The 12,749-nt window shown below is 37.5% G+C and overlaps 1 protein-coding gene across 5 annotated transcripts in view; it reads right to left on the reverse strand.

Annotated features, from left to right (window-relative positions):
- Nucleotides 1-12,749, reverse strand: part of fgf13a (fibroblast growth factor 13a) — a 119,174-nt gene that overhangs the window by 28,863 nt on the left and 77,562 nt on the right. For 4 of the 5 annotated variants that reach the window (XM_039664711.2, XM_039664710.2, XM_039664709.2 and 1 more), the window contains one exon: nt 552-662. In XM_039664711.2, the coding sequence (XP_039520645.1) occupies nt 552-662 (111 nt within the window). Of the gene's footprint in view, nt 1-551; nt 663-1,771; nt 2,593-12,749 lie in introns of those variants that run through there. The other variant, XM_039664712.2, reaches the window with a different exon arrangement.

Here is a 12,749-nt window from a genome sequence, read left to right on the forward strand (position 1 = left end):
AATCTGAATGAAGAGTCAGTGTACAGGAATAAATAACAACAACAGCTATCATTGAAATACAATACCAGGCACACAGTGGCCCAAAAAGATAAGAAATTTGGACACAAGTCACACTCCCAAATGTCTGGCTGTTATCGCATTAGATAAATAATGCAAGACCAGAACCAACCAACTTCACTTTCCTGGGCCATTTTTTGTAACCACTTTTAACCAGCTGGTCTAAGGAAGTATGAATCAGTGTACTAGCTGAGTAACTAGTATATGGACAAATGTTTTTTTTTATTATTATTATTTATTTATTCTAAATTTTTTTGCTATATCATTTGAAACCCAAAAAAAAATTTGCTTGAAAAGTCTCTATATATGTCTTTCAAAAATGAAATGCCATTTGGTTTGACGCAAAAACATTCATAAAACAAAGTGTCCAAATACTTTTTTGGGAGCCACTCTATTTTAATCTGGTACTTCCTTGTTTCCACTGAACCTCAAGCTGTGCCTGGGTGTAGGTGAAAATTTGAAAACACATTCTGACAACATCCCAGCTGACTTACTGAAACCACTGTCCTCCTCTTTAGTGCCGTCAATGGTTCCATCTGCTTGGAGTTGCAAATGAAAGCCCTGTCGACTGTACAGCTTTGTTACGATCCCCTTCAGCTGGGGCTCTGCAAACAGACAGAAGGTAGAGAGAGAGAACCAGGTTAAACAGGCATTGCCACAGTGACAGTGTTAGGGGCTTCAAAGCTTCTGGTTCAGCAAGAGCAATCCATAGTCTACAGATTTGAGCCTGTATGCATTACAAACAACAGTCCACACAGACAACAGCAACAAAAAATAAAGATTTCAACATTGATATAGCTAGTCACCAGAGTCACCACACAGAAAATTGGTAAGAGCTACAATTTGCAAAGAAACTGCAGTCTTCTGGCCATGACAAGAATTCATGTGGATATGTAGATGAACAGAGCAATATCATTTTAAATGGATCTGATCTGCATTATTAAAAAAAAAAAAAACACGTATCTCCTGCGCAAAATACCAGATTGCAATTGCATTAGCAGATATGTAGTTAATCAGGCTTAGTAAGTTGGTGATGCTCTTAACACTGATTAATTTTCATTTATCATAGGAGATTAAAACATGTGTGAATTTAAGGTTACATATGATATTACAAACTATAACACACCCTACATTTCAGTCAAGAAAACACAAAGAAAATCTGAATATTTCAAATAAGCCTATATACCAAGAATAAACCAAAATAAACTATCAAACAGATGCTATAGTATAGTACAGATCCAATACGAACGGCTCAATAAGAGTGTGAAAGAGTGCAGATTTGCAAAGGTATCACTCCTCAACATGTCAAACGTAGTGTGTAGCCTATTTGAAAACATTTTTAAGTTTACATAAAGTGTTAGTCCATGTGTATGTGAACAGAACATCACTGCTGTAAACAGCTGCTACTCTATACACACATAACACAAACTTCTGACAAGGGTTATGTAAGATGCTGTCTGGGGAGGAAAGCAAGGTAATTGAGACTACGACACGCATGCAAGTTAAGAGTTGTGCTGAATGAGATAGATAGATAGATAGATAGATAGATAGATAGATAGATAGATAGATAGATAGATAGATAGATAGATAGATAGATAGATAGATAGATAGATAGATAGATAGATACCACATGTTTTGAAAAGTACACAAATGCATTGATAGCGATTCTGTTATACAATGGCCGTATTAAGATAGGACATTAACAACATCAGACCTGGTCGTCGTCGTCTGCGCTTTTTGGAGCCGAACAACTTGACCCTGGAGAAAACACTTAGACGACTGGGTTTTTCGCATGTTCCTTTGGTTTTGTTCGGACTGCTCACGCAGCGGCAGGCGTTGGATTTCTCACGCTCCCTTGCCTGCCTCTTCTGCCGAATCAGGGAGCTGGCGATCGCTGCAGCCATGGCCAGTTTGACGGTGCGAAAACCAAACTTTCAGAGGACACTATCCGTTTCCCCACTTACTGCACAGCACAATTTCTTAAGGGGAATATTTAACTTGTAAGCTCACATCCAAATCTTCATACACCAGAGACCACCATTGTGACAGATCGCCAGAAAAGAGTTTAAAACGGCGTTAACACAAAACAAAATTATGCAGGTGACGGCGCATCTCTTCAACGCTCATTTTTCTTCGGAGATAAAGTCCTTTGACGGCTCAACATTCAGTTGCCTGGGGTCTTACCGCACCTGTCTCTTGATAATGTCACTACCTTACCATTTCGACTAATAACGGAGATGTTCCTCCAGACACCAAACACGTTGCGCGGGATCCCACGACGAAGCATTCAGTCACAGTCTCAGCACAGAGCCACGAGAGAGAAACACCTGTTAGCGAGCCGTGCGCGCGCTTTGTGTGTGTGGGCGTGTGAGCGAGAGTTTGTTTTCAGTTAATCATCTGAATGTACACCCAGACAACTACAACGAGAGCGAAAAGTTTCTAGCAAGTCTGTACGTAGTACGGATGAATCATGATGATCAACTGCGGGAAAATAAATAAGTCAATGAGAGGACAGAAACAGAGTTGTTCAGTTGTGGTATAAGTCCTACTCATTTATGCCGCGAATCGGTTCTTTTGGACCGTTCAATTCCAAGAATCGTTTAAAGCGATTCAGAAATTCATTTACGCCATGGCTTAGATACGGCTATTTTAATAATTATTTTTAAGTTGGTTAAATTTTAAGTATATTGGTCTTTATTGTAATCCGTATGTCCCTGTAATAAATAGATTGTTTATTAAAAACTAAATTAATTTAAATTTTTTAAAATTATTTTAGGGAAATGCAAATATACTCTCACCTTAGGAACACCATATAACAAGGCAAGATGCATCCATGTTCTCATTCTGTTTATGCCAAATTCTACCATCTGAATGTCTCAACAGAAATCAAGAAACATCAGACCAGGCAACATTTTTCCAGTCTTCAATTGTCAAATTTTGGTGAGCTCTTGCAAATTGTAGCCTCTTTTTCATGTTAGTGGAGATGAGTGGTACTCGGTGGGGTCTTCTGCTGTTGTAGCCCATCCGCCTCAAGGTTGTGCGTGTTGTGGCTTCACAAATGCTTTGCTGCATACCTCGGTTATAACGAGTGGTTATTTCAGTCAAAGTTGCTCTTCTATCAGCTTGAATCAGTCGCCCCATTCTCCTCTGACCTTTACCATCAACAAGGCATTTTTGCCCACAGGACTGCCGCATGCTGGATGTTTTTCTCTTTTCACATCATTCTTTGTAAACCCTAGACATGGTTGTGTGTGAAAATCCCAGTAACTGAGCAGACTGTGAAATACTCAGATCGCCCCATCTGGCACCAACAGCCATGCCACACTCAAAATTGCTTAAATCACCTTTATTTCCCATTCTGACCATCAGTTTGGACCACACCCCTAAATGCATTGAAGCAACTGCCATATGATTGTTTGATTAGATAATTGCATTAATGAGAAATTGAACAGACAGCCCATTCTCACTCCCAAGGCGTCACCCAACTGACGCCTTAGGAAGCATTTGGAACAGATGGTTCTAATAATCCTTTAGGTGAGTGTATATATACATACATATCACATTCAGTATCACTCACATTCAATATCACTCACAGTAAGCGTAAATGGGGAAGATCGATTGATTATGCTGCTGTCGTCTGTATATACAGGCTATATATAGGCCTACAGTAGGGTGACCATATTTTGATTACCAAAAACCAGGACACTCGGCCCGGCAAACAGATACTCAAAAGATACTTGAAGTTTACTCAAAGATGCCTTATTAATTTCAATAGATTTAAAGTAGGCTGCCTCCTGTGAATGGATAGAAAATTGTTATATTATAAGACACAAAATCAGATAAGCTTCTTATAGGTTACTCAACATGTTTTATTATGACAGGTTTCAAAAATAATGACAGAAATAATGTCTCTTCTGTATTAGAAAAATAAAAATATAAATAATAAATAACTAAAAGAAATACCTCCAAATTGAACAAAAATACCTCTCACAAACTTACAAAAATGAACAAAAGATATTTACATCTTTAGTTTTCTTCCTCTTTATATTGTTTTTCTTCCTGATCCTCCTTGTTTATTGATCAATATTTAGCTGTAAAGCTGATCTTTCCCAGCAGTTTTTTGAAAACCAGGACATTTTCATCACTTTATAAAAACCAGCCAGGACGGCCAGGGCAGGACGTGAAAACAGGACATGTCGTGGGAAAACATTAATGTTGGTCACCCTAGCCTACATGCTATTGTCTGTAGGCTATACAATTATAAAGAAAGTGTAACGTCAATGCAGTACGGTGATATACCTTATTGAACATGCAATGCACTATTGCACGTTAAGCATTGTATAGCCTACTGGTTTTCTATGGGTGTTGTTCATAATCTGATTTAATCCGTTAATAACTTTATTAATAAGGTAGCCTACATTGTGTTCTAAATTTGGTGCTTCAATAATATCACTCACATTAAGCGTAAATGGGGAAGATCGATCGATCTCCATCGCCGTCATCTGTTGGTTTTAGCAGAATACTGCCATCTAGTGGTAGCAGGTTTCTCAGACAGTGTGTGTGGATCGTTCGTCCAATAAACCAGCGAAATGAAAGTCTCAAAATCCAAATGAATCAAATAGGATCGACTCAGAAACAAGTCAATGAAAGCACGAGTGTCACCGACCTCATCCACAATTGCACACCTTACTTGTTGCATGCGTAAATTCTGAGCTACATTAATACAAAATCGAGGTTTTGTATTAACAAGGCTACAGCAGATTCTGAATTTTGCACACACACGAAAATTTGCGAATTTGTCAAATAGAGATGTGTAGTTGTGCCTACATTAATAACTAGCACCAGGCCTATCATTTGTAGTGTGGGTTGTAAAATCCTTAAAAAACGCGAAAAGAAAGTCTCACAATTCAAATGAAACAAATGAGACTGAATCAAATGACTCAGAAAAGACGTCAATGAATGCATGCGCGTCACCAGATCCACACACATCTTCTTTGTTGCAAGTGCAAATTATGATACACTAATACAAAATAAAACATTTGTATTCACAAAAATGTCTCCATTTGTACAAATTGCAACAGATTCATTCAATTTTGAATTTTGCACACGCAAGTTGAAAGGCATTTGGTTGTGGAGTAACATTAATCAACATTAATGAACATTGATGCAACATTAATCAAGTTCATTGATATTTGTGCTTGCACGTGTTAATTATTTTGATATTATATTCACCCCATAGAACAGCAAGCTAGCTGACTAGAAGAGCGCAATTGATCAATATTTAACACAGGGAGGCGGTCAGCCGGATCTACTCGCAGGGAGACGGTGACGCACACAAATGTAACAGTTGCAAGTGAACTGGAGATCTCGAAGCTTTATAAAGTGCTAAGAGAGTTACATACTAGTCATGTAATGTTTCTTTTTTTTAAAACATTAAGAATCGCGTGGATACAGAATAGCAATGTCCTGATTGGAGCAGTGTTGGTTGCCATGGCAGTGAGTTTCCTGCATGCGTGGCAAAAACACATTCTGTCTTCTGGCCCACTCATAATAACATGCAATATTTGCACTGCACAATATTTTAAATGTTTGTTTTTATTTACATTTCAAGAAATCCGAGAGGTATGATGGATATTAAAAACAGTGTTTTGGCATTCTATAATTGTTTTGATACTTTATTACTGAAAAGATAACATTTACAAAATAATATATTTGTTGAATAAGATCTTGTACAAACGTATTGGCATTGCACTAATCCGTGGGATTCAAAGGTCTAAGAAAAATCCAGTAAAATGAGCCATTGAACGGCCAAGCACACACACACACCTCAGCAACTTGCCCTGCTCATTCAGCAACGGGATATTATATCTTCATCAACAGCGCCATCTAGTGTACAATCAGGACATTATGAAACGCAATAACAACTAGACTAAACGTTTGGACTGACGACAAATATCAGAACGCCTTACGAATGTAACGAAAGAATAATAGCCTAATAATAATACGATTTTTTATAGAATTATATTCCTCAAGTATTGCAAAGTTATTCTGAAAATAAAAAGCAGGAAAACTATTTCTGTCCGTCTTATGTCAGTGACAAACATCAGTTTAGCTAAATAAGCATCGATTCTGAGGTCCACAAAATGTGATTCAGTCCACATAGAAAAAGCAATTTTAGTATAAAATTAGGGTAAAATATTATTTGAAATGTTCTTTAAATTAAAATCATGTCCCTTAATCTTTACAAATACATACTACAAAGCCTAAATAAAACAAAACAAGACTAAGATTAAAAGAAGAGTGTGAGAATGAATAGAAATTCAAGAAAGAAAGAAGACTAGTGCAGCTTTATCTGCAGTTCAGCACCTCGGACAGCACCAACAAGCTGATATCCCACAGACAACTTAGAGACTGAAGTAAAACCAGTCAAACCCAATGAAAGCAATACACAGCAGGTGAACTACACGACTCTAAATATTCCTTAAACCGAAGAGCAGAAAAAGTGAAGATAATTCTTACCTGATGTGGATTTTCTTAGAGGAAATGTCATATTTCACAGTTAAATTGTGGAAAGTATAAAGCAGGAAGACAGTGATGATTCACTGCAAGCAGGAAGATGTTTTCAAAGTTTTTACCATACTAAAAGAAATCCTAATGGAACAGACGAGTGGCCATCAAGGCGGGGCCAGCTGCATTCAGAAATCATTAATGGACATTACTGACCAGCCATTACGACTTCTAAAGCGGTCATTAAAGATTCATTGGGATACGCTGTTGATCCGGCAAACACAGGGCGTGTGTTCACTAAACTGCAGTACTCTGGGTCAAAATTGCAGGGAGAAAAATCGAACATTGTACTTCCTACTAGAGCAGAGCTTTCGTTCCTCTCACGTTACAAAGAAACGGCTGTAAAGTGATCCTTTAATGCGTTGTGTAAACCAGTTATACCAGACCCTCCATTCTCCACTCAGAAGCATCAAACATTAGCTGTGCTTTTCACTTCTGTTGTTCTCAACACGCCTGACAGATTTAACAATGATCCAAGCATCCAGATAAAAGAGATTTAGCACAATTCTTTTAATAAAAATAACTGTAAAAGCTGCCGGTAGTCCAGTAAAACTGGCATGGTCTTGAAATGAATTTCAATATATTGATAGCAGCCAGCAAAAAACTTAAATCATGAGCATGAGAACATTAACGTGGTCAAACTTATTATAGTTTGACATATCGAACATACTGTATTAATCAGTCAGAATGAATATGTTAAATGAGGCAGATCTCAAGTGATTCCCTAACACATCATTGGACGTGAAGCCAATAAACAATCGATTTAAAGTGTATTAATGAAGGCAACATTGTCTCTTAAGCAAAGACTGAATACAAAAGTAGGTTATAGATACATTGTGAAACTTAACAACAAGAGGTCCAATGTCCAGATGTACAAATGAGGCTGTATTAACAAAGAATTTGTGTACTCCTAAATTGCACTAAAATATTTTAGCCAGGAGTTTTCTCTTAAAAGTTATACACAACGTCTTGCAGACCTACTCTTTGTAAGGAAAAATGACAACTCTAAAACTAAGAGTGAGTCTTCGTTGCTATGGATGACGTCAATTCTCGCGCACGAGCTTCCTCGCAATGATCACGGTGATTGATTGTTAGATGACAGGGCCATCATGCGGAACATAACAGACGCAACAAATCATGGAATTACGACATCTAAATAAGTATGTGTCCTACACAAAATAATGATAGTAATATCACTGAAATGCATAATGACATGTTTGTGCAGGCCCAGTGAAGTGCAATTCTAAAAAGGCAGAGAGAGAGAAAAGTCGTGAATTCAATTAAATTAAATCAAGTATAGCCTATACCCCAATGAAAACTGCCGCTTGGTTAATTGAGATATTAGCCTAAATTGACTATACTTAAAGCAAGATAATGTTGCTCCTCGTATTGAAGTAATGTAATAGTTGAATGACGGTGGATTATGAACTCGCCAAAATAGAAAAGAAAGCCCAACTGGATGCAGGCTCAGTTACTGCTGCTGGCCCGTGGTGCTGGGAAAAAAGGTAATAATAATAAAAGGCAAATTAGGCACTGGGATATTAAGCTTAACTAAGCGTGAGACATGGGTGAGGATTTGTTTGCAGATCAATGCAGCACTGATGACTGCGAGAGGCGGTGGGAGTCCTCTCGACTTCTTTTAAGTTGTCCCAGACTTAGGTGCTACTTTTAGGGCTAAAATGCTTCGTGAATTACTCTTCTTGCAAAGAGTAGCTTTAGTGTCAAAATTCTAAGAAAATACTTAGAAATGTGGGCGTTTACTCTTACAATTAAAGAAAAAATCCTATTAAAGAGAAAAGTAATTCAGAAAGCATCTTAACCCTTAAAAGAGGTCTTACGGTCAACATTGTTAGAAATAAGGATGAGGACTTTTAAGAGGCCTAAGAGTTACTTTAGCAGAGGACAAAATGGCAGAAAGATGAAGTGTGTTGCAGACAATTACAGTGAGTTAATAAGACGCTCATGTTTGTGAATGATCTTATAAGAGACACGCTAATATCTCTGACACAGCGCAGGAGTGCCACAACGCCAGAAATGAAAGTAATCACTAAGATATTTGACAAATAAAGCAGCAGTGATTTGGGTCTGTCACAACCTTCTGTAAGGAGTGATCACACTAACATTACAGCACTTTCAGATCCTCTTATTGTGTCGCAGTTCATTTAGTTTCCACTGGACATTCCCACCTTGCAGGCTCAAAAAACTATAGTTATGAATGAAGCAGGCTTCCCTGGTGCATACAAGCAGGGCAATGAACCGTTAATAATTTGCGCTATAAGCTCCCACGTCTGCTTCTTGCTCTTTTCCTTTAATGATGGCCTAGTGTTCATCCACTAACAGTAAACACGTTTCTTCTGTCCAGTCGGGCTTTCTCATCTTTCTCGTTTTTTATTCCATGTTTGCTATATTAAAACCAACATTCAAACCACCACTTAAATAGACAGAAATCAGTGTTAGAAAGAGTGGAAGAATTTGTATCATTCTAAGCCAATCAAATACCTTAGGAAATTAAAAGCATGGTAAAAAAGGATTAGAATTGCTCTTTTTTCCTTCTTGGACAACCAACCAATCGCAGTCTTCAAAAGATTGTGTCATACATAGCAACGGGGTCAGCTCTGCCTCCAATAAGATGCAAGTTTTTGTCTGTTCCTTACTCAAGAGTTGCTCTCAGATCAGTTCCGAATTGCTCTTAAGCTAAGACTCCTACGTAAGTTTTTAAGCTTAATTAAGAGTTAATTAAGGTTAGGGAAGATCTGCACAGCATCAAACACAAAACACATCAAATAACACTCATTGACTGTCCATCAGACAAATTCATTTTTTATTGCATTTATTGTAGCACACCATCATGGTTAATAGTGAATATTCCTTGTGTTGAAGTGTTGTGTGTTCAATCTTGCACTGTTTATCCCCTCCATAACATTCATATTTATTAAAATTGACATTTGGAGAAGGAAAGATCCATGAATCACTGCCTCAAAAGTGTTTATCAGTTGTTTGTCCACTAGATGGCGCAAACGAAGCATATTTATGAATCTGTGCAGTCTATCCATTACTTCAGAACAGAAATGTAAATGGATATTCAAGGGATAGTTCAGCCAAAAATTAAAATTTATCATTTACTCATCTCATGTTGTTCCAAACCTGTCATTTTCTTTGTTCTGTTGAAACCAAAAGCAGATATTTTGAAAAAGATTGGTAATCAAACAGTTGATGGTATTGTTTTTTTTTTCAACTGTTCATCAACTGTTTAATTACCAGCATTCTTTACAATATCTTATTTTGTGTTAAACAGAAGAAATAAACAGGTTTAGAACAACATAAGGGTGAGTAAATGGTTATATTTTTCATTCATCACACACATAACTAGAGGCCCAAAGAGAAAGAAATGAATAGTTGAAATAAAATAGTCATTATTTATGTTTGTTTTTGCGCACAAAAAGTGTTCTCATCACTTGATAAAGTTAAGATTGAGCTACTGTAGACACTTGGACAATTTGAACGATGTCTTTAATAACTTTTCGAGGCCAACAAGTTTCAATCCCTCATGCACTAGTATGGAGGAGTGATCCAGCTCTCAGATTTAATCAAAAATATCCTAATTTGTGTTCCGAATATGAACGAAGGTCTTACAGGGTTGGAACAACATGAGGGTGAGTAAATACTGGCAGAATTTTCATTTTTGGGTGAACTAACCCTTTAACATAATCTATTTGGGCTACTTGAAATTGCCAAACTTTAATTTTATAAGGTAAAAAAGCCAAGATTGCAATTTTTCCAATTTGTTTTTGCCTTTTTGAGGCCTTTAAAGAAAGAACACAATGACCTTTACTCTTTAAAAAAATAAACTAAAAAGCATTGCTTTTTCACTAGATGGAATGCAGAGGTCAAAAAGGGTCCTTTCTACATACATTGTGAGATCACTAATAAGATACATTGATGCAGAAAAAGAAATGTAAGATAGCCTGTATAAAATTAAATTAAATATGACAGCACGCGCACACACATGATTGTGTGTTTTATAGGGATTTTCCATAGACATAATGGTTTTTATACTGTACAAACTGTATATTCTATCACCATACTAACTCTACTAACTCTACCCCTAAACCTACCCATCAAAAAAAAAAAAAAAAATGCTAACTTTATGCCTTTTTATATTTTCAAAAAAATCAAATAATTAGAACTTTGTTTCTTCATGGGGTCCAAAAACGATTCCCCACAAGGTCAAAATTTGCTGGTATTATACTCAGGGACATTTGGTCCCCATAACATAGGAAATACCACACAGGAGGACCACACACACACAAAAGAAAGAAAGAGAGAGATGAAATGTGAGACAAAAGGTACAGTACAGTGGAAGTGACTGTTGATCAGGCGGTGCAAACGGCTTGATGATGATTATTATTATTATGGATTATAGGAGCTCTGATGAAACTGAAAGACACTGCTGTACATTAGTGTGGCTGCTGTCCTCTATTCGAGAGACCATGAATAACCACATTATACTCGGAGCATTAGCTGCATTTACCAGATCTATGCTGCTTTTACAGTACAACATTATCAGGTGGTTCAAATCAAAGATCCTCCCTCCACTACGGGTGTTATAAAGAAGCGCATCTCTGAACCATGTGTGTTCAGTGTTTGTTCAGTGTGTTTGAACTGCAGAAACATTTCATACAAAGGAACGTTTCATACATCAGAGGGTTCAAACCGAAATGGGTTCATGACACAGTGCTGCAGAAAATGCTTTCGAGATGAGGAAATGACTACAATACCGCACCTGTTATATTGCATTTGCTGTTGACCAAGTCAAGACACACTCTCACACAACTGATAATTGTGCCAATTTGCTGTGTGCTTCCTGCTGACACACACGGGCACACAGATGGCCATACTGATCATCTCTCTCCGCCCGGGAACGCTCAGATATCAGCAACATACAGCCTTCTCTCCAAGCACAGCCAGAAAGAATGACATCATCTCTCAGAGACGCAGACATCATGGCTGTAAGTCCCATCAACGGCCACTAGATGGAGCTGGTGTTAATGGACTTTGAGATGCATGGCCAATTATAGAGTAAAGAGAATTTTGACCTTTGCGTTCCTACTTTCTTTTCAAGATTTAACCTTTCACGTATTATAAATAAGTATTTAGAATGTATATATGGTAACACTTTAGTTAAGAGGCCAATTCTCACTATTAACTAGTTTTACCATGCACATTACTAAGATATTGGCTGTTCATTAGTACCAATAAAGCACAAATGAATGCCTTAAAGCTGCAGTCCTCAGTTTTTCCTCTTTGTCGCCATCTCTGTTCAAAATCTGCAATTGCAGTTATTCACGGAATTATTAACTCTACATGAGTTGTACATCGACAAGACACAGCGCGGATGAACACAATGTTTCAGGAGAGTGTGAGGCTGTCAGTCACCGCGCCGGTGTGGATACTGGCATTCACAATCATTATTATTATAATTATTTTTGTTTTGGAATTTTGGCTAACATAATAATTTTCACCAGAGAATGTCATCTGAACAAGTAAGTAATATTCACTTTTGTTCTGGTTCTGACATTGCAGTAAATCATGCTGATTAAATATAAAAAATCCCTTATCATATCGCAAATTATTTGTTCTCAAATTGTTAATGTTAACAACGTCAGCATTGCGTGACTACATGTAATGTCCTTACATGTAGTCTCTTTTTTTCTGAACGAAGTCTTTTGCATTTTACAGCGGGTGAATCTTTTGTCACTGGTGATTGTCGTTTGAACATTTCTGGATCCGCCTTCAAATTGATAAGTGTAATTATATCAAGTGCTGTGAAAAAGGCTATAAATCTCCACCTCTGACATCAAATTACCAAGAAGTAACAATTTGATTCTCTTGAGCAAGGGATGGCAACAGTTCTTCATTCACAAATGCTTTATTCTAAAAGTGAAACCAACGATGGAGGGGAAAACAGTAAAGGTAAAGTATGTGTTGTCTTAATGTAGCCCACGAGCCCATGAGAGTTCACAGCATCTCACTGCTGCTAAAAACAGGAGGGCCTTCTGCTGAGCGCTGGCCACTGGCAACACAGCATTGGCAGGCGTTGTCATGGAGACAGTGTCTATATCAGA

Source organism: Pimephales promelas, chromosome 9, assembly GCF_988280905.1.
Source record: "Pimephales promelas chromosome 9, fPimPro1.hap1.1, whole genome shotgun sequence".
NCBI lineage: Eukaryota > Metazoa > Chordata > Actinopteri > Cypriniformes > Leuciscidae > Pimephales > Pimephales promelas.